The sequence below is a fragment of the Scardinius erythrophthalmus genome (assembly GCF_964197995.2).
Source record: "Scardinius erythrophthalmus genome assembly, chromosome: 6".
Lineage (NCBI taxonomy): Eukaryota > Metazoa > Chordata > Actinopteri > Cypriniformes > Leuciscidae > Scardinius > Scardinius erythrophthalmus.
This window is the reverse complement of record NC_138226.1, coordinates 46,068,396-46,088,453: the sequence shown is the minus strand read 5'-3', so window position 1 is coordinate 46,088,453 and position 20,058 is coordinate 46,068,396. Positions and strand designations below refer to the sequence as shown.

The 20,058-nt window shown below is 39.6% G+C and overlaps 1 protein-coding gene across 8 annotated transcripts; it reads right to left on the bottom strand.

Annotated features, from left to right (window-relative positions):
- Positions 1-374: 374 nt before the first annotated feature.
- LOC308692413 (uncharacterized protein) lies at positions 375-19,853 on the bottom strand. Of its 8 annotated transcripts, none has more exons than XM_081368392.1 (4): positions 19,799-19,853; positions 19,125-19,277; positions 749-8,114; positions 375-621 (listed from the first exon to the last, which is right to left on the bottom strand). In XM_081368392.1, exons 2-3 carry the CDS (start codon positions 19,207-19,209, stop codon positions 6,781-6,783), a joined length of 1,419 nt encoding a protein of 472 aa, XP_081224518.1. In that variant the 5' UTR covers positions 19,210-19,277; positions 19,799-19,853; the 3' UTR covers positions 375-621; positions 749-6,780. The 8 variants fall into 8 exon arrangements, with proteins under 8 accessions (XP_081224518.1, XP_081224519.1, XP_081224514.1 ...); XM_081368393.1 differs by having other exon boundaries at positions 19,671-19,804; XM_081368388.1 differs by lacking the exons at positions 19,125-19,277; positions 19,799-19,853 and adding an exon at positions 8,256-8,957 and having other exon boundaries at positions 749-1,100; positions 1,444-8,114.
- Between the last annotated feature and the right edge of the window lie 205 nt (positions 19,854-20,058).

The window sequence follows — 20,058 nt, the reverse complement described above, 5'->3', positions numbered from 1 at the left end:
AAAATTATTATTTTTAGCTAAATTAGCTATTATCTTGTTTAGTTTTTATAAGTATGCCCTTGTTATTTTAATTTCTTGTCTACCCATGCCAGAATTTTTAAATTTGTGAATAAAAAAAACTTAATCAATTCTTTGTCTACACTAAAGTTCAACATTATAAACTTGGGAGGAAACTGATTTAGCAAATAACTTATAATGCAATTTAGACTTGCAAAATAAGAAAAAAATGATGTAGGCATGACCACTATTTTGCTCTCTATCGTCATGCAAGGCAACAGTTGGTTACTAGTTCCATTTATGAAATGTTGGTCGTCCAATAGCCTAACTATTTATCAAACAAATTTGGAACAACACTATTAAGGACAACAACAACGTGAATGTGATCCATTTATTTAAAATAATTATATCAACAACGACAAAAATAATGTTAACAAAAGTTATAGTTCCTCCTGAGCATCCTCAACTTCTTGGTGCCAGCAGTACTGGCCATCTGGAGCTGGATATTTCAGTCGGATTGCCTGCACGACACAAGCGGGTAGAAGGACACAACGGCCTCTACCCAATCTCCCACCTTGCAGGACCCAATCGAGAAAGTGTCGGTAGGCTGTTAGGCGATATTGCCTACAAAACATTGAGCACACAGTTAGCGATGTATGGTCTTTGTGATTAGCGTGCCACAATAGTAAGCAATGGAACTGTAAACTGTTTGTGCAGTAAAGAAGGTAACTTTGTGATAATGCTTACATACATGCCACGTTGGTATAAGAAAGGCACCACCAGTCCGCCCCAGCTCGAGCCAGTCCGCGACGGGCAGGTCTTCTGCAGCAGCCGCCTCCTGTTCCTCCATCAGCCTCAGCTGCTCTTCGCTATATTGCGGCTCGTAAAGGTAGCCACAAACATCTGTTTCAAGCATCAGACTTTCAAAATCCTCTTCTTCCATATCATGTTTAGTTCCTTCCACCATTCTCGTAACTTCCCATCTGGCTCCACAAGCGCTTGTTAGCTTAGCTTCCAAACAAGATGCCGGATATTGATTTTAGTTTCTGCAAGTCCCACCCACTGATCTGTAATAGGTATGTAGCGTGAGTGGGTCCCACCCCCTGGAAAAATGAGGAACTAGTGTTTGTAGTCTCAACCCTTATTCAAAGAAATGGGACTTCCTGCTTAGAATGATGATTTTTATGTCATTATAAGCAGAAACTGAAACACTTAAATCCTTATTTCTCCCGTCTAAGGGGGAAATGAGGGAATAATGAACCACCACTCCAAAATATGACTGGGTTTCTAACAATACAAAGCTTAATGCAAATGGGTGAAGTGTCCCTTTAATATGAATATGTATATATATTTATGTATTATGTATGTATATGGATGTATGTATATAATATGTGTATGTATGCATGTATATACATGCAGTATATACATGCAGGGCCGTGCACAAACCTTTTGAGGGGCATGTGCTGAAACTGAAAAGGGAAAGCATACTCTTCATGCTACTTGACTAGAAGATGGTATGGTACACCTTCAGCTCTGTTTTCAGTTGCTGCTCCTCCTCAACACCATTAAAGTCACAAAGTGTGTGTATGACTTGGACAGCCTCTGGGTTTGGTGTGCCCACTCAGTCATGAACTGTCAGGCTGTGGAATGACTGCAGTATTTTCCCTGTGGGCATCGCCCCATCTACTTTAAATCTTCTTCTGAGTTCCTCTGTGATTGTATCCAGGAACACCTTGGCCCGGTAGAACTCCTCAACAGTTTGGAGAGTATGGCTGTCTTGAGCAGCTGTGGCACTATGCAGGTATCATGCTGGCACTTTCCTTTTTCCTGGCCTGCATTTTCTGCCTTTTCAATGGCTTTCTGGAATATGGTTTTAAATTCCTCCTCAGACCTCGGATTCTTTACGGTGTCCAGCACACCATCAGTTACTGTTTAGGCAGTGGAGAGATCCAGGTCTTTTTGTTGCAGAGCATCAGAGGCCACTCCAGTTACCTGGAAGTGGTGATTTCTTAGCAAACAAGGAGATTAAAAGCTTTCAGAACTTTGAGTGCTGTCAGGGATCTTTCTCGGCAGGCAAAAGAGACGCCAGACAACTTCTGCCACTCAACAACACGCTGCCCAGGATACAAGGACTGCTGGTATTTTAAAAATACTGTGTGCCTCTTTGTGGAGCTGGTGCAGAAAACCAAGTTTTCTCCACCAAGGAGAAAAATGTCACAAAGTGAATATTGGACTTTGCACTCTCAACCAGGACCAGATTCAAGCCTGTGTGCCTGGCAATGAACATAAAGAGCCTTTTCATTGTTTGTGCATATCCAGACTGTAGACCTTTGTACATCCCACTCAAGTTTGCAGCCCCATCATATCTTTGCCCCCTCTTCTTCAAGTCATGTAGAAGAGAGAAGATTTGAGCATCTTTGATTTCATTCTGTATTTCCCTCCTAATGAACGTACCTAAGGACATTATTATGTCATTCTGGCTCCTGTTTGAGAGAAGGGACACTTAGGGTTATTTCATGGAGGCTTGTTTTTCCTGCATGGCATCCAAATGCAGCTTCATTATGCTATCATACAAGGCCAATGTTTTCACAAGTTCAAGGAAGTTGCCTTGGCTGGCACTTGAGCTTGATTCATCTCCTCTAAAAGCTTGCCCCTGTCGTGCCAGATACAAGGTGATATCAATCAAACGTGTTAGGATTTACCTGTTCTTTTGTCTTTCTCTCTCTTGTTTCTTTCCCCTGAATGTCTGATATATCAAAAGCAGCTTGTAGAGCTTTTTGGAGTACATGTTTCATCTCACCATACTCATCATATGGGCCTCTGTGCTGGCATGCTCTTTAATTTTTCCAATGGCACTCCTCCATGTATCTATGCCTGCTGTCTTCTAGGCTGTTTTGTTCTTGAATTTCTCTTCTCTTAGAAAAATGCGACAGCTAAAGCAGTACATGGCATAATTTTTGGGTGAATACTCCAACTATGGGCGATCCATGTACCATCTCTTCAGGAAAGGCCATCTGTGTTATATGTCATAACAGACTAGCAAGGTCCGACTTTCTCACACATCTATCCGTCATCCGCTTACAGAGGTAACTCCCCTGCAGGGGCTCCGGTCTCAATAACAATTTCCGGATCTATACTAGCAGTTCTATACTGGCTTTTTTCTCTTACATCTCCTTCTGGTAACTCACCCGCAGCAGCTCCTGTATCTTGTTCACCAGCAAATTCTTGCACATCATCTATCGCTTCTCTTTCTAAATCTGAATTACTACTCCATTCGTTTTCTTCTGCCCTGCTACAAACTGGCCTGATCCATGAAGTGAGTGAGCTGCTACCCATTGGCTGCCTGCCTGGAGTCCAGAACCAGTTCTTGGACTCAAGTTTTTGTAGTCCCTCGTTTTTCATTTTCTGCTGAAATTCAGCTTCAGAAAGCTGACACAGAGTTCAGCAACAGTGGAATGCTACTTATTCCACCACCAAAACGAAGATTGGACATTCTTACAGGCATGGCTGAGTAGATCTTTAGGTATGCAGCATACCCCACTGATAGTCAGCTTGATCAGGCAGCTGAAGCCCTGATAAATGCCCACCCTTGCTTGAGGGGAAAAAGGAACTCGCACTGGCCATGAAGAATGGAAACAATACCTAAAGATTAAGAGGACTAATTTTCACTCTAAACTCAGCAAGATTGGACAGTGTGAAATCACTAAGGATCTGAATTCTCTAAGGAACAAGCATAAAGGTCGGGGTAAAGCGGCATCAAACATTAAAAAGTCTGAAAACACACACCCTCACACAAGGAACCACTTGTCAGCCCAATGACGGAAGCTAACAGAGTGGGCGAAGCTATAATGCGTGTCTTTTCAGCATATAAAAAAAAAAAGAAAAAAAAAAGAATTCCCTTAAATAATTATTATATTTAGATAGTGTTTCTAACTAGGAACTAATCCTAAATATTGATTATGCATTAATTTTTAGATATTTGATTATTCTATATAACTCTTCACTCTTATTGTACTTGTTCATTTGGATACCAATATTGTTTAGGGTCTCGCGTTTGCTGTTCTTACGCAGATCCCATAGTCACAAACTATCCCAACTATCCCATCATCAGTCTTGATCACTAGACAGAGATTATTGACTATTTAGAAGGCCACTTCCTTGCTTGCTCTATCTAAAAGTATTTTGTTTAGTCCCCATAGATCTGTATAGTCAGAGGTCATGACCACTGCTACTGATACAAGCCAACCAATTACTCTGTCGGATAGCAGCTTTGGTTTGGTCATGCCGTGGTTTGCCACGTACACCTAGATAGAGTTACATTACATTTATGTAATAAAGTTTATAATTTCAGAGTAAGACAGAATAAATTCAAATGTAACAATTTATTAATAGTCAGGTAAACATTTATCATGCCAATAACACAATTGAGGCCAATTCAGAAATAATACATAATTACTCAAAGAATAATTCTAAGAGTAATCAATTCAGTCCGACACACACGCATTCACTAAGCCGCCCAGTTTTTACCTGGTAGTAAGATGTGTTTTGGTACAGGTGTAAACGGAGTCTAAAACATTTTAAGCTTTTCCATTTTCAACCATTTCTAGAGGTAGTTGAAATCGCATTAGATCGGATTGCTTTCGTAGTATAAACGCTCATGTGGTCAGATGTGTTCAAACAGCCACTAAAGAGTGCCTACTGACCTAATGTGTAAATATTATGGGAAGAGCGCTAGCCAGACCGGATTTAAACTTTTTCGGCTGAAGACCCAAGTTTGGTTTGAAGAGAAAAAAAAATTACCAAGCACAATGTCCCTCACAACATTCCTTGTTACTAACACACACTCACAGCATTCGGCATCAACAGAGCAGAAAAGAAAGTTTCGTCCGCCGTGTTTTTCCATTGTCTCTGGCCGTGGTCATATGTTAATTGTGCAAGCTTATTTTGTCCATTAGGTTGAAAGATTGAAAAATGGCAATACATTTACCCAACCATAGACCCTCCCCTCAAAGAAATCAGGACAGAAGTAGTTGAAAATGGACAAAAGAGACAGATTAAAATACCAAATACAAGCTCCTCCTTCCATGTCAGCCCTGTGTGAATTAGTCCACATGCTGGAGTATGGCCACACACATTCATGTGTGCAGTGCATCCGGCAAGTATTCACAGCGCTTTCCTTTTTCCATGTTTTGTTGTGTTACAGCCTTATTCCTAAATGGATTAAATTAATTATTTTCCTCAAAATTCTACAAACAACACCCCAAAATGACAACGTGAAAGAAGTTTATTTGAAATCTTTGCGTACACAAGTATTCACCGCCTTTTCCATGACACTCAAAATTAAGCTCAGGTGCACCCTGTTTCCACTGATCATCCTTGAGATGTTTCTACAACTTGATTGGAGTCCACCTGTGGTAAATTCAGTTGATTGGACATGATTTGGAAAGGCACACACCTGTCTATAAGGTCCCACAGTTAGCAGTGCATGTCAGAGCACAAACCAAGCCATGAAGTCCAAGGAATTGTCTGTAGACCTCCGAGACAGGACCGTATCGAGGCACAGATCTGGGGAAGGGTACAGACAAGTTTCTGCAGCACTGAAGGTCCCAATGAGCACAGTGGCCTCCATCATCCGTAAATGGAAGAAGTTTGGAACCACCAGGACTCTTTCTAGAGCTGGGCGCCCGGCCAAACTGAGCGATCGGGGGAGAAGGGCCTTAGTCAGAGAGGTGACCAAGAACCCGATGGTCACTCTCTCTGACAGAGCTCCAGCATTTCTCTGTGGAGAGAGGAGAACCTTCCAGAAGAACAACCATCTCTGCAGCTCTCCACCAATCAGGGCTGTATGGTAGAGTGGCCAAACGTCACTCCTCAGTAAAGGGCACATGACCGCCCACCTGGAGTTTGCCAAAAGGCACCTGTAGGACTCTCAGACCATGAGAAACCAAGATTGAACTCTTTTGCCTGAATGGCAAGCGTCATGTCTGGAGGAAACCAGGCACCGCTCATCACCTGGCCAATACCATCCCTACAGTGAAGCCTGGTGGTGGCAGCATCAGCTGTGGGGATGTTTTTCAGCGCCAGGAACTGAAAGACTAGTCAGGATCGAGAGATGTACAGGGACATCCTTGATGAAAACCTGCTCCAGAGTGCTGTGGACCTCAGACTGGGGTGACGGGACAACTCTGGGATTGTCCTTGAGTGGCCCAGCCAGAGCCCAGACTTGAACCCGATTGAGCATCTCTGGAGAGATCTGAAAATGGCTGTGCACCGACGCTCATCGTACAACCTGATGGCGCTTTATAGGTTCTGCAAAGAAGAATGGGAGAAACTGCCCAAAAATAGGTGTGCCAAGCTTATAGCATCACACTCAAAAAGACTTGAGGCTGTAATTGGTGCCAAAGGTGCTTCAACAAAGTATTGCGCAAAGGCTGTGAATACTTATGTACATATGATTTCTTTTTAATTTTTAATACACTTTCAAAGATTTCTAACAAATTTCTTTCACGTTGTCATTATTGTTTGTATAATTTTGAGGAAAATACATGAATTTTAATCTATTTTGGAATAAGGCTGTAACATGACAAGCACTGTGAATACTTTCCAGATGCTCTCTATATGGCAAGAAAAAGAGGATGTTGCAATTAAAATAACTGAACGGATAAATCACTTGTGATGAACATGGAGTCTTGTAGGAATGTCACCTGATCAGACAAGGATCTGACATGAGCCACATTTAAAAGGTAAGCCTAAACATATACATCTATATAAGTTTGGCCACATTTAACTGCGGTGTGAACGGGTCTTTGATTTCACACAGATTTTCTGGTGCCATTTTAAACTGCTGGACCATTTAAAACTCTTTCTACAAAGAGAACAAGAATATAGTCTCACACTAGCATGGATTTTCATGTGTATCTGTAAGTGTGATAACATAATTTTTTTATTACTCTGATCATAATTACATAGCTTTCCTCCAGAGGATTTGAAATTGCTCTCTTTGATTAAATTCTTACCACTCTGAGAACCTTGTAATATATTTCCAGAATGAGTTTGCGAATGACATTTCAGGTCTCTATGATATGTGAAACTCTTTTCACACTGATGACACCTGTAAGGCTTCGCTCCGGTGTGAAGCCTAATGTGAACCTCAAGGTTTCCTTTCAGTGCGAAACTCTTCCCACACTGTTGGCAGGTGTAGGGCTTCTCTCCAGTGTGAACTCTCATGTGAACCTCAATGTTTGCTTTGTTTTTGCAAGTCTTTCCACAGTGAAGGCACATGTGAGGCTTCTCTCCAATGTGAATTTTTACATGATTCTTAAGATGTGTCCTGTCTGTGAAACTCTTTCCACAATGATGGCATATAAAGCAGTTCTCTCTTGAGTGAATCTTCATGTGGTGATTAAGGGTTACAGTAAATCTGAAACTCTTTCCACACTGACCACATACGTACGGCTTCTCTCCAGTGTGAATTCTCATGTGGGCATTAAGGGTTGATTTATGTTTAAAACTCTTTTCACATTGAGGGCAGGTAAAAGGCTTCTCTCCAGTGTGAATTTTCATATGGCTTTTAAGGCTTGCTATTCGAATAAAACCATTTCCACATTGTTGGCAGGTGAAAGGCTTCTCACCAGAGTGAATTCTCATGTGGACTTTAAGACTTCCTTTTTGAGTGAAACTTTTTCCGCATTGTTGGCAATTGAATGGACTCTCTCCAGTGTGAACTCTCAAGTGGACTGTCAGGTTTCCTTTTCGATTGAACCTTTTTCCACACTGTTGGCAGATAAAAGGGTTTTCTCCAGTGTGAACTCTCATGTGGGCATTAAGACTTGGTTTTTGAGTGAAACACTTTCCACACTGTTGGCAAGTGAAAGGCTTCTCTCCAGTGTGAATTCTCATGTGGACTTTAAGGTTTCTGTTTTGATTGAAAGTCTTTCCACACTGTTGGCATGTGAAATGACCTTTAGTCTTTTGAGCTTTTTTTTGTGGTGAAGTCTTTTCAGTCTGTGAGGAACTGAAAGATGGTTCTTCAGATGTGAAATCATGATGTTTCTTAATCTGGTATTTTTCTTCTGTTTCATTCAGTTCTTGACTCTCTTCTTTCAGTGCCTTCAGTTCTAAGGTGAAAAAAGACAAATAACCCCAGTTTAATGGCACAAAGCAACAGACATCAAAACTTTTAGATAACTAAAACAAACTAACTTTCAGGGTATACAAGGACAAGTTCACATGTCTCTCAGCTTCAGAAGTATTCGTACCCTTTTGATGAGGCTCCAGAGGGCACGACAGCACAGAATATGCAAAACACAATATTATAAACGTATGCAATTTAGAATTATAAAGCATTATTACAACAAACCAATGTTTATTTTGTCACATCTAAAAACTAACATTTTCTACATCACTGAACATTTTATGTATAAATATAAATTCTGAATTCACAATAGCTCAATAGGTGGTGATATGCAGACAAGCATTAGTATGGTTAATGTCTTAAAAATCTATCAGACTACTATCACTTTATCTAAATGAAGACACCTCATTAAACACAAGTATGGAGTGCCACAGGGCTCAGTGCTAGGTCTAGAGGTGGGCGATATATCGTTTAGACGATAATATCCAAATTGTTGTCTGGACGATATGCAAAATTGGGATATCGAATATTTCATAATTTGTACAATCCGACCCCCCAAACATGAAAAGAGCTGAAAGAAGTTAAAGAGAAAACAAATAACGCACACAATAACCTTCTAAACAATTATATGTAGCGATTTTTAATACTGTAGGGCAGTAGGCTACTATTTGCGGAAGCAACCTCCGAGTGGCCCAGCCCATGGTCCCGCGTCGTCAAAAACGCATACGTAAATTCGAAATAGTGCGCGCAGAAGCACATGCGCAAAACCGTTTTTAAAATGATATATGAATTATTTTTATTTTATCATATGTTATTTTACAAAAGGACATTTTACAAACCTACGTTTTGCGCATGTGCTCCTGCACGCACTTTTTCAGTCAGAACACAGCAATCAGAGGAGGACGCGCTGAAAACTGTAATGCTGTTCTCTTCCTTCATAACTCGTACTGAGAAGGTTTGAGTTGCAGAGGAATTTGTGACTGTTTCACCTGTTCAACCACATCAAAGTTTCGTAATTAGTAAGTCCGTGCTTTTTCTCTTCTTTTTTTCTTATGTGCTGAAGGGCCGCTGCGCCTTGGTGAAACGTTACGTGAAGAGCTCTTTTCCAAAACGCCATAAACCTAAAAAGCTGCCTCAAAGATCCACCAAAAGTAATGATTATGAATATGTAAAATATTGCAATAAGACATTTTAAATTGTTTATTAATTTCTGTGTCGGCTGCAAAGATGAAGTTGACGATAGGCTATAATGACTCGCGATCTTCGCAGTAGGCTGTGAACGCAACGGAGAAATGCACATTTATTAGGCTACATAGTTTTATTTTGTTTTGGATGGTTTTGTTTAGAACCAGCTTTCTGTAAATATATTTCACATTTTTTAGGCCTGTGAGGCGAGTAGGCTACGGTTCGGTTCATGATTATATAATCTCCAGTTCAAGCACCGGCGCCTTATGTTGTGATTGCTAGCCTATATTTATATTTATATTTAATTTTAATTTATTAAATCCAGGAAATTGGTTAATGAAAAATTTATTAAAATTAAGATACAATTAATACAAAACGAAATTCGTTTTAAAGAAAGGCTTTGTGCTTTTTGTTTTGAGGTCTCTGTGAAAGTTTGAAAGTCTTTAGTCTTTTTGCCGCTTTCAGAGCACTCGCGTCCATAATGGAGAACTGACACGTAATATTGTTTTTTCCTCATAAATGCAAACACGAAAAATAAAAGACAAGGGGGGGGGGGGGAGATGGATGGATTTATAGTGTTTTGGGAAAAAATGGATGGATTTATAGCGTTTTGAAAATTTTTTTTTTTACTTTGAATTTATCATCAACAATATTGTTGTTTGATTTAATAATCACTGTTGCAAAAGGTGCCTAGTTCCATTTTTTTTTTTTTTTTTGTAAGTGGAAAAAGATAGGGGCTTCCTCAGATTCTGTTTAGTTAGCTCCTTAATTGTTTCTTTTATAGCCTACATAGGTAAAATGCAGCAAGTCAAAAGACCAACTGGACCTTCTTTGCCAGTTTGCACACATTTCTTTGAAGGATGGCAAAAATATCGTCTGAATATCGATATCGAGATATTGGAAAAAAATATCGTGATATTCATTTTTGTCAATATCTCCCACCCCTAGCTAGGTCCTTTGCTTTTTAGGTTTTATTACTTCTTTTCATCTGCCAATGATATAATTCCTCACAACCTGAAGAAAATGCAAACTCTCCAAATTATCAGAGTGTATTAACTCTTAGGAACAAGCAATATATGCAAGCAGATGCATATGTAAAATAATGCGGTCACCAACATTAAACAGCATATAAATTATTGATGGGCACAAGTACTCGAACATGACAGCGATGATTGCCCTGACTTTTAAAAAATACATTTGTCTATTTTTCTGATTGGAAATAGTGGCATTTTAAGATCATGAAATACAGTTAGTGCAAGATGTGCAGCGCCGATCTGTCATATACATAGGGCTGGACCCGAATATTCGTTCGGTGGGTTGGTATTTTATTTTTTTGCACACCTGGCATCCCCCTCGAAACGGTTCTCATTCGCGATTGAATATTGCGCTTGAGGACAGTTGAAGGAACCCAACCTCGTTATACTTAATAAATATATTTGCTCCTTCTTGGACTACTAAAGTGTTCCTGCAACAGGAGTATTCTCTGGCTAAAGCGCAGAAAGGCGGAGTTTGTATGGACAGAAGTGCATGCCTGAGCTTATATTTTGGGTTAAGCTGCGTTGCTTTGACATTGTGGAAAATAGAATTAAAGAAACAAAATGTATTATCCTTTTTACCCGTTATTATCAATCTAAATTAATCTACTGCGAAATATAGGAGACTTTGAGATTTTACTGGGACGTCACGTCACGTGCCCCAGTTAAAACGCCCATGAGTTGAACGTAGACAGCGTCACGATTCAGCGAAAAGACAAAAATGCCGAAGACTTCATCTGTGTGGGAGAACTTTAAAGGTCCCATGACATGCTACTTTTTGTAGGCTTTAATATAGGCCTTAATGGTCCCTAGTACGGTATCTGAAATCTCTTTCCAAAAATACAGCCTCGGTGCAGAATTATAGCCACTACAAGCCAGTCCCAGAATGAGCTTACTTCAGACAGGCCGTTTCGGTGTCTGTAGCTTTAAATACTAATAAGGAGGAGAAAGGCGGCGCAAGGTGGAGGGTGGGTGTGGCCTTGACCATCTTGCGCAACGGTACCGTGGCGTGCATGTTTACGTTGGATATAGCAATGGCACGAAGACACGCAGTCTTTCAAGCATTTCAGTTTGACCCAGAATCTGATCCGGATGGAGAAGCAACGGATGAAGAATTTGCAACTCAGCGGCTCCAGCAGGACGTTTCCGAATGTTTAGTTTAAAATTTTATGTCTGGATATGATACTTTATTCGGATGGTTTACAGTTATTATCATGTAGCTAACGCGAACCTACTGTTGCCTTTTCATGAGAGATCTGTAACATCTGTAATTTATCTTATTACAATTACATCAAGCTCTGCGATCTTGAAATGCGGATATCGCGCGCGCCGTATAACCAACAGGAAAACGGTTATCCAAATAACAAAGAAGTGTACAACACTCGCGTTACAGTGTGTGTATTCACACACATAAACTGCATAGCTAATGTTACAGCCACATTCTACTTGTAACAATCTAGGTAACCATAAACAGTAAAGCAACACACTTGTATATCATTAGTTGACTTACTTGTCCGAGGTGTGTAGCTGAGCCAAAGAGAGTGATCCAGACTTCAGTTTCAGACGTTCAGCAAGCCCAGCTCTGTATTAACCCTTCGGTGTTCATTTGTACATCCAATTATTGAGCAATTGTTATGCTTCGCTCGCTCAAAAGCCATGTTATCTCTCGTAGACAAACTAAAATCGCGCGCGCGCGTTCCTACTTCCTGTCGCATTTTCTCATGGGCGAGAAATATTCTCTGGGCGGGCAAAGCAGAGACAGGGGAGGTAACATTCCTCCTTATAACGTCATAAGGAGGAGATTCAAGATCAGCGCGATTGAGCTTCCATTTTCTCAAAGGCAGAGAAATATAGCAAAAGCTCGATTTACACCGATTGAAATTTCTAGAAAATTGGGGACCATATACAGGCTAGGGGAACTCATATTAATGTTAAAAAACCTCAGAAAGTGAAAATTTCATGTCATGGGACCTTTAAATTAAGCGAGGACAAGACAAAGGCAGTGTGTCAAATATGCCGTGTGTCAAATATGCAGTGTGTCAAATATGCAGTGTGTCAAATATGAAACTGGCCTACCACAACAGCACATCAAGCTTGAGAAATCATCTGAGTTCTGCAAGTAGAACGAGCTGCTTTTATCCGCCATCGGTAGGTCAAGGCCTAATTTTACACGTGATAAAAACGTGCACTTAATTGTCTTGGAAAATAACGTTACTTTCGAATACGGCAGTTAATGACGTACTGTAAAAACGTACAATTACTTTTATTAATTACTACAATTACAATTACCTACAATTCCGAAAACCAATAACGGAGAAAAGAAAGAGAGAAATAACAGATGCCATAGTGGAGTTCATCGCTATGGATATGAGACCCATTAATGTAGTTGAAGGCGAAGGCTTCAGAAAATTAATTAAGAAGATGGAGCCCGACTACACTGTCCCAAACCGCTCAAGTATTTCAAACGCCCTGTCTCTGAAGTATAGCGATCTGCGAGGCCAAATTTCTGCTATCGTTGCAAACTCAACAGCCTTGAGTTTCACAACGGACATTTGGACCTCGGTGAGTATAGAGGCGTACATGGCTGTCACCTGTCACTTTATAAATCAGGAGTGGGAACTCTGTGACTTCGTTTTGGAAACCAAAGCATTTGAGCTGAGCCATACGGGAATCAATATTGCTCAACAGCTTGGAGACGCGGCGGACGCCTTCGCCATTCCAAATTATAAGCGAGTAGCCGTTGTTCACGACAATGCCAGCAATATGAAGCTGTGCACCGAGATGCTGAAGAAAGAACCGGAGAAATGGGGCAACGTTCAAGGGGTCTGCTCCTCAGGACACACGCTACAGCTGTGCATAAATACAGCTCTAAAACAGGACCGAATACGTCGCACAGTTGCGGCTGCCAGGAATCTCGTGGGACACTTCAAAAAAAGTGCAAAGGCTACAGCTGCTTTGAAAGAGAAACAAACTAATTCAAGATGTCGCTACTCGTTGGAACTCTACGTGTGAAATGCTTAACTGACTGGTGGAGCAACGATGGCCAGGGACAGCTGTTTTGTCAGATCCCAGCATCACGAAGAAAGGAGATTGCACCCTTGACTTGACAGCAGACCAGTGGAAACTGGCAAAGGAGACAGCAGAAGTACTGGGGCCCCTAATCACACTCACAGAACTACTTTCACAGGAGGCAAACTTATCGTTGTCTGCAACAGTGCCAATGCTCTTCAACCTGAAGAAACGCCATCTGTCACCAGAGGAGGATGACAGCCCTGCCATCAAAGAAATGAAGAAGACCCTCGTCACGGAGATCGAAAGCAGATGGCAACTGTTAAGTTTGGAACCCGGCAGCATCTACCTCCTTTCTTCAGCACTAGACCAGCGATTCAAGCACCTGAAATTTCTTGAGAACGAGAAGAAGGACCTGGTCTACATTGAGGTTAGACTGATATTTTATATTTAAATTAGTAAATAATTTAAATGTAATTTAATATGATTATTATGGCACACTAGGCTAGTTTATCTTGTGCACAACGCATAGATCTGACTAAGAAAATGCTATTGGATTTTAAGGTTGTCCGCCTGGCTGAACATCTGCACCAGCAACAGACCGTTCCGGAGATGGAAGAGCTGTCAGCAAGCCATGGAGAAGAGGAGACTGACGCGCCACCACCAAAAAAAAAAAAAACAGCAGGAGATTTCAATGCTGATGCAGTCCGATGATGACGAAGAGGAAGAAGAACACGGAAACAGCGCAAAGAAAGAGATGGAGGAATATTTGAAAGACACTACTAAAGTGCAGTCGGGGCCCACTTGCATGGTGGCAACAAAACAGTGACCGCTACCCTAAACACCTCCTTTGCGTTCTGGCCACTTCAACTCCATCAGAGCGGATTTTCTCAAAAGCTGGCTACGTCGTCAATAAGACCCGAATTTCCCTGTTACCTGAAAATGTGGACAAACTCATCTTCCTCGCACACAACATGAAGAGAGTGTAGGTAGACTGCAACCTGTCCTGATTGTGATTTATTTGAAAGTTTTACCTTTTCTGTTTATTGAAATGTGAGCTGCACTAATTATGCTAGCCAGCCTAAAATTTGTTTTTCGCATTAATCATTTTAAATTACCTTGTTCTGTTTGTTTTATTCTATATATGGGTATTTAATTTATTTTTATTTAAACTGTTCATTAGTTGAAATGTGTGATGCTGTTATTGAAATTGTTATTGCTACCGTGTTATTTATTTATCACAGTTCGTTCATTTATTTTTTGTTTTTCTTTATTTAAATTTCGTTTTTCTTTATTTAAATTTCGTTTTTCTTCATTTCAATTTCAATTTCATTTTTCTTTATTTCAATTTCATTTTTCTTTATTTAAATCTACCCTACTGTGTCAGTAATTTGTTAGTCAGAAAAATATTAGAATACCTTATTAAAAATATTGCTTAAGTTAACAGACCTGTGTGTGTGTGTGTGTGTGTGTGTGTGTGTGTGTGTGTTTTATATCACTAGTGCAGTGTTCTCGGAGCATATAAGCCCTGCTCGCGTGAGGCGCGCCGACTCCCGCTCGCGCTGTTCTGTAGTTTACTACAGGTTTACTCATTCTGAACGTGTCGCTTCTCGCGTGTCTGTCTGTATTGCACCAAATGCGACACTGCACTCCCTCGTGAAGTCGATTGGATGAACGGTTCTCGAAATAATCAAAATGCAAACGGACAGACAGACACATAGAGATTCCTGCCTTTATTAGAGAGAAGAATATGTTCAGCACCCTCTCCGAAGCTTCGAATATTCGATGTTCATTACTACCGAAGCTCAAAAAATGGTATTCAGTCCAGCCCTACATATACATGACATTATGAGAACATCAGCACGGTCAAGTAGAGTTTATTCACTCTTCAGTTTCACCTTAACTGCAATACCCAACATTATTGACTATACAGGGTTTCCCATACATTCATTAATTTGTGGCGGCCCGCCACATATCAACGCTGACCGCCACGGATTGATTCAGATTTTTTAACTATTTAATATGGGTAAAATTGTATTTTATTCGCGCTGCTTGCTCCCCCTCTCTCTTACAAACTGACAATGGAGGCACGACTAGCCCTCCTTCTCTTACCGCACGATCTGAATCAAAACATGAGCATGTAGAGGGCGGATTGTTGCCGGTGCTTAATGCTTATTCCCCCAGCGAAGATTCCAGAATCAATCCGGAGTTGAATGGTTAGTATAATGAACACTGTTGCTCAACATAACTCTGAGAAGTTGTCTAGATGTTAAGCGCGGTCGCGTTTCATTACAGATTCGCGCAAAACTTTTGCGATTTTTTTTTTTTTTTTTTTAAATATCAATTAACGTTACAACTATTGCGAAATGACGGCGTTTCCATTAACCGATGTTATGCGACTAAACGTAATTTGTTCCTCTCGCGATCAGTCATTCCAAAAATCATTTCAACGGACGTTGGTAGGTTCATATCACAGCCACCAGACTAGACATTATATTATTATTATCTCCAGGTTCAGGTTGGTGTGTGTTGGTTTTTGTCCACCTCAATCTCCAGGTGTGCGTGTCTGAGTCTGTGTGTGTCCACCTCCAGGTCCAGTTTGGTGTGTGTGTGAGCCTGTGTGTGTCTGAGTATGTGTTTGGGTCTGAGTGTGTGTGAGTGTGTCTGTGTTTGAATCTGTGTGTGTGAGTCTTTTTGAATGTGTGAGTGTGTGTGAGCCTGTGTTTGAGTGTGTGAGCCTGTGTTTGAGCGTGTCAGTAAGTTTGTGAGTTTGTGTGTGTGTGTGTGTGTGTGTGTGTATGTGTGTGTGTGTGTGTGTGTGTGTGTGTGTGTCCAGTTCCAGGTTTGTGTGTGAGCAAAATTTGCAACAAAAAGTCTGTGGAGCAGTCATAGCATGGAAAGTGTAGCAATGGCAAAGTCTTTAAGTTATCTGACACTAAGTGTTGGCAATGGGAATGTGTACTTGTCAATAAAAATATATGATTTATATGATTCATCCCCCCCCAGTCCCCGGTCCCCAAACACCACACCACCGCAAATAGAATCTAATTCTGTGGGAAACACTGCTATAGGTTATTTGAGTGATCATATTTTTAGACAGACTACTTCTTTTTCAAAATCATTGATATTGATAATGCAGCAGTGCTATTTTGTTCTAATTATTATTATTTTTTAATAATAATTACCTACATTTTATTTAAAGTTGTTTCTCGTTATGGCTTTGAAAACCCGCAGTGATAATTGTAATCACAAAAAATGTAATTATGTGCAAGATGTGTAGCGCCAACCTTTCATATACATAGCATTAATGAGAACAAGATTGTAATAGAATGTTGTAAATAATTTTTGCTTTAGTTGCCCGTGTATCAGCGTTGCTGTTAAGGGAAGAGCGAATCCACAACGGGAAGCGAATCCACGATGGTACACAAGCGCATTCGCCTCCTTTTGTGCATAAGTTGTAATAAGTACATCTGATTAATCTAATGTAGGATCCGTTTGGTTGAGTTTATTAACCCTCTAGCAAATCGCTGCAGGGTGTTGTTTATTCAGTTCCAGATCAAATGCAATGCCTGATATTATTAACTGGGTTAATTGAGATGGTCAGTATCTTTTTTTTTTTTTTTTAAATGCATCATTATCTAGCATTGTTATATTTTCCAGTCATATATTCATGTTTTCATGTCTTGTTTTTATTTGTATTAATATTTTTCTAATTGCTCTTACGTGCTAGGACATATAATTGTTGTTTGTAGCTATTGTCTGCCTGTGTCTCTTTTATTATATGTTTGTTCTTCCTCTTCTTGTGACAGGGCTGATTGCATTCAGGTGTCTGAACTGATCCCTGATTGTTGGCATGTCCTGACTGGAGAAGAGTTGTTGAAGAGAGCCTGGAAAATACAGCTTTACAGCAATGGTTATAAGTCAAGAACAACATCGACTAAGATACAGTATCAGACACATTTCCTACCATTTTAATTTTCTTTTAAATATTGCAAGAGAAATACAATTTGATGCTTGTCTGTCTCACTCCGTGGCAGTGAGAAGGCGTGTGATATACTGAAAGCATGAAAGGAATAGAACGGGACGTTTATCCGCTTATTGTCGGTCGCACTGTGGTACATTCAGTGTAGACAGCATCAGTGATTATAATGGTTTCTCTTGTTTTGTAGTTTCGGACCAATAGAGGCGATTTCTTATAAAAGCAATATGATTGATGAGGGAGAGCAATCCAGTTTCTCTGGAAAACAGACAATCATACTCTACTAAAACTATTTTACTTTTATGTAACATTTAGTATTATTGGTTTCATTATCAAAATGTGTCAAATATATAACAATAATAAATTGTTTTTAAGATGTTTTAGATTTTGTAATAAACAAGAAAAAACTATTTGATATGAATTATCCAAGGCATATTTGTTATGTGCAAATGATGAAGGAAATTACACTTAAATGGGCTTATGTCGTTTAGACAAGCGGTTTATGTCCCACCCACATTTGGTTTTATCTGAATACAGATAGAGATACAAATAATTCTGCTATTGCTACTGTATAGATGCAAATATTGGCTTCGCTGCACGCCCCTCGATATACATCTTTTATACTTCTTTTATACTATATTTTTATAGTATAACGGCCTCTTAACTGTCAAAAGATCAAGGAAAATTTTAATTCTCAGTTCATGACCCATTTAAAGCTACAATATGTCTTTCTTTTTCAGTTTGTGACTTGTGAGATAACGCAGCGCTGTTTCACTTGGTCGAACGTTACACTATCATACTTTAACAGCATTTCAGTGTGTTGAAAGTTATAATGTTGTTCTATGTGTTAGTTTGTTGGCTATATGAGACTAGCAGTAAGATAGATCCACATTTTTAATAATCTTGAGACAAAACAATGGCATTGACATTTTAAGATATGCTTTTAGTTAAAACAGCTCAAACATGAGTGTTAGTCTGGGACTAGCTTAAGCCTTGTCTGTGAAGCCGGGGGATAATGTGTAATGTGTAGGGATGCACCAATACCACTTTTTTCAAGAATATAATACTACTAATACTGATACTTTAACCTTTGGCAATTGCCGGTACTGAGTACCGATACCTGTATATTCATTGCATTTGTAATTTTTTTAAATATTGGGTAGATAAACTATTAAATAGATAAATACGTTAACCGATAGGTCTTTAGAATTGAAAGATGATAACCAATATATTGCCTGATAAATCTAAATCCAAAATTGTATATACTTTGAGAGCCTGATAACAAAAAACAAAAGGCTCACTATAAAAGCCATGTCCCAAACACTCCTTTGTGCGCTCTTCCCGTAAAAACGAGCTGAAACACGGCAACTAAACACAAAGTAATTTACAACTTATTAACCTAACCTCCGAAAACACAGGCGAACAAAGAATTCACAACATCCTTTTACTGTCGTGTTTTCATTATAATGTTATGAAGCCTATATGACAGATTTGCGCTGCACATGTTGCACTGAACTGTACTTTTCTTTTCATAGTGATTCCAATCATATTTCAAGCAATTCATAACCATCAGGGCGAATAGAGCACATCTGAAGTGTCTCAGCTGAAGGAGAGAATACATTATTTATCAGCTTTAATTTTCTTAATGTAACAATTACGATAACATAAAAAATGAGCATTTACATATCGGTAACAACACTCACTGCAAATGGATCGTGTGTGTGAAGAATATCCCACACGTGTGCTATAGGGATCAGATGAGTTCAGCTTTGAGAATGAAACTAACCTGTTTGTTCCTCAGTTTCTTCATGTTTCACGCTGAACACTTCTTCAATCTTTATGTCTTCACTCTCCTGTTTAATCAACGCCATCTTTATAATAGCGTCACGTGGATCTCAGATGTTTCTCCAGGAGTTTTCCTGTGTGTTTGGACAAAGTCCTGTTTAGGAAGAGAATAAAAACTTTAGTAGTTTGTAGTCAGAGAACTGTAAAGGGAGTCAGTCAGATTGATAGTTAATGACCTGATTAGGCAAAAATAACTGGTACAAATTAATTAATTTATAACATTTGTTTTTGGTTTGTTAAAGTTATAATTGTTCATGTCTGTGTTCACGTTACAGATGTTGTCAAGCGCTTCAAAATAGTGAATCATTTTAAAAAACAATCGGTTCAACTGTCTCGGAGTTTGTTTTAAAAATACCGTTTCTACCATTAATACTGTCAGAGACCGAGTTCGTGTTTACGATAAACTGATCAACGATACATGGAGTGAAATGAGACGCAACTTTTATGTTATTCATGCGCGGACGCGCTTTACTGACAAAGTACCTACCGCTCATTAATGTTAGACAACGTTACAGTGGTACAATAACAGCTTCGTTTTATGGTACTGTAAACACTATAAAATAGACAGAACGGTTTGTATCTAATTAGACACTTTCAATGTGTGAAAACACAAACCTTTCTTCAGGCGCAGGAGCGCGGCGCAGCTTTATGACGTCATATCGCCAGACCAAAATAACGGTTCCCGCTGCTGTGTCTAAAATCACAAAAGTGCATAGAAATGTACATACAAATAGTAAAATAGATGTCAGAGGAATTCAGAGTTTATATATCAGTTTCAGAGTTTACTGACTAATGAAAGAATGTGAGATTCTTTCTAAAAGGCAAAACTGTAATGTTTGGGTAAGTTACAGAAAATATTTATACACAGTCAAATT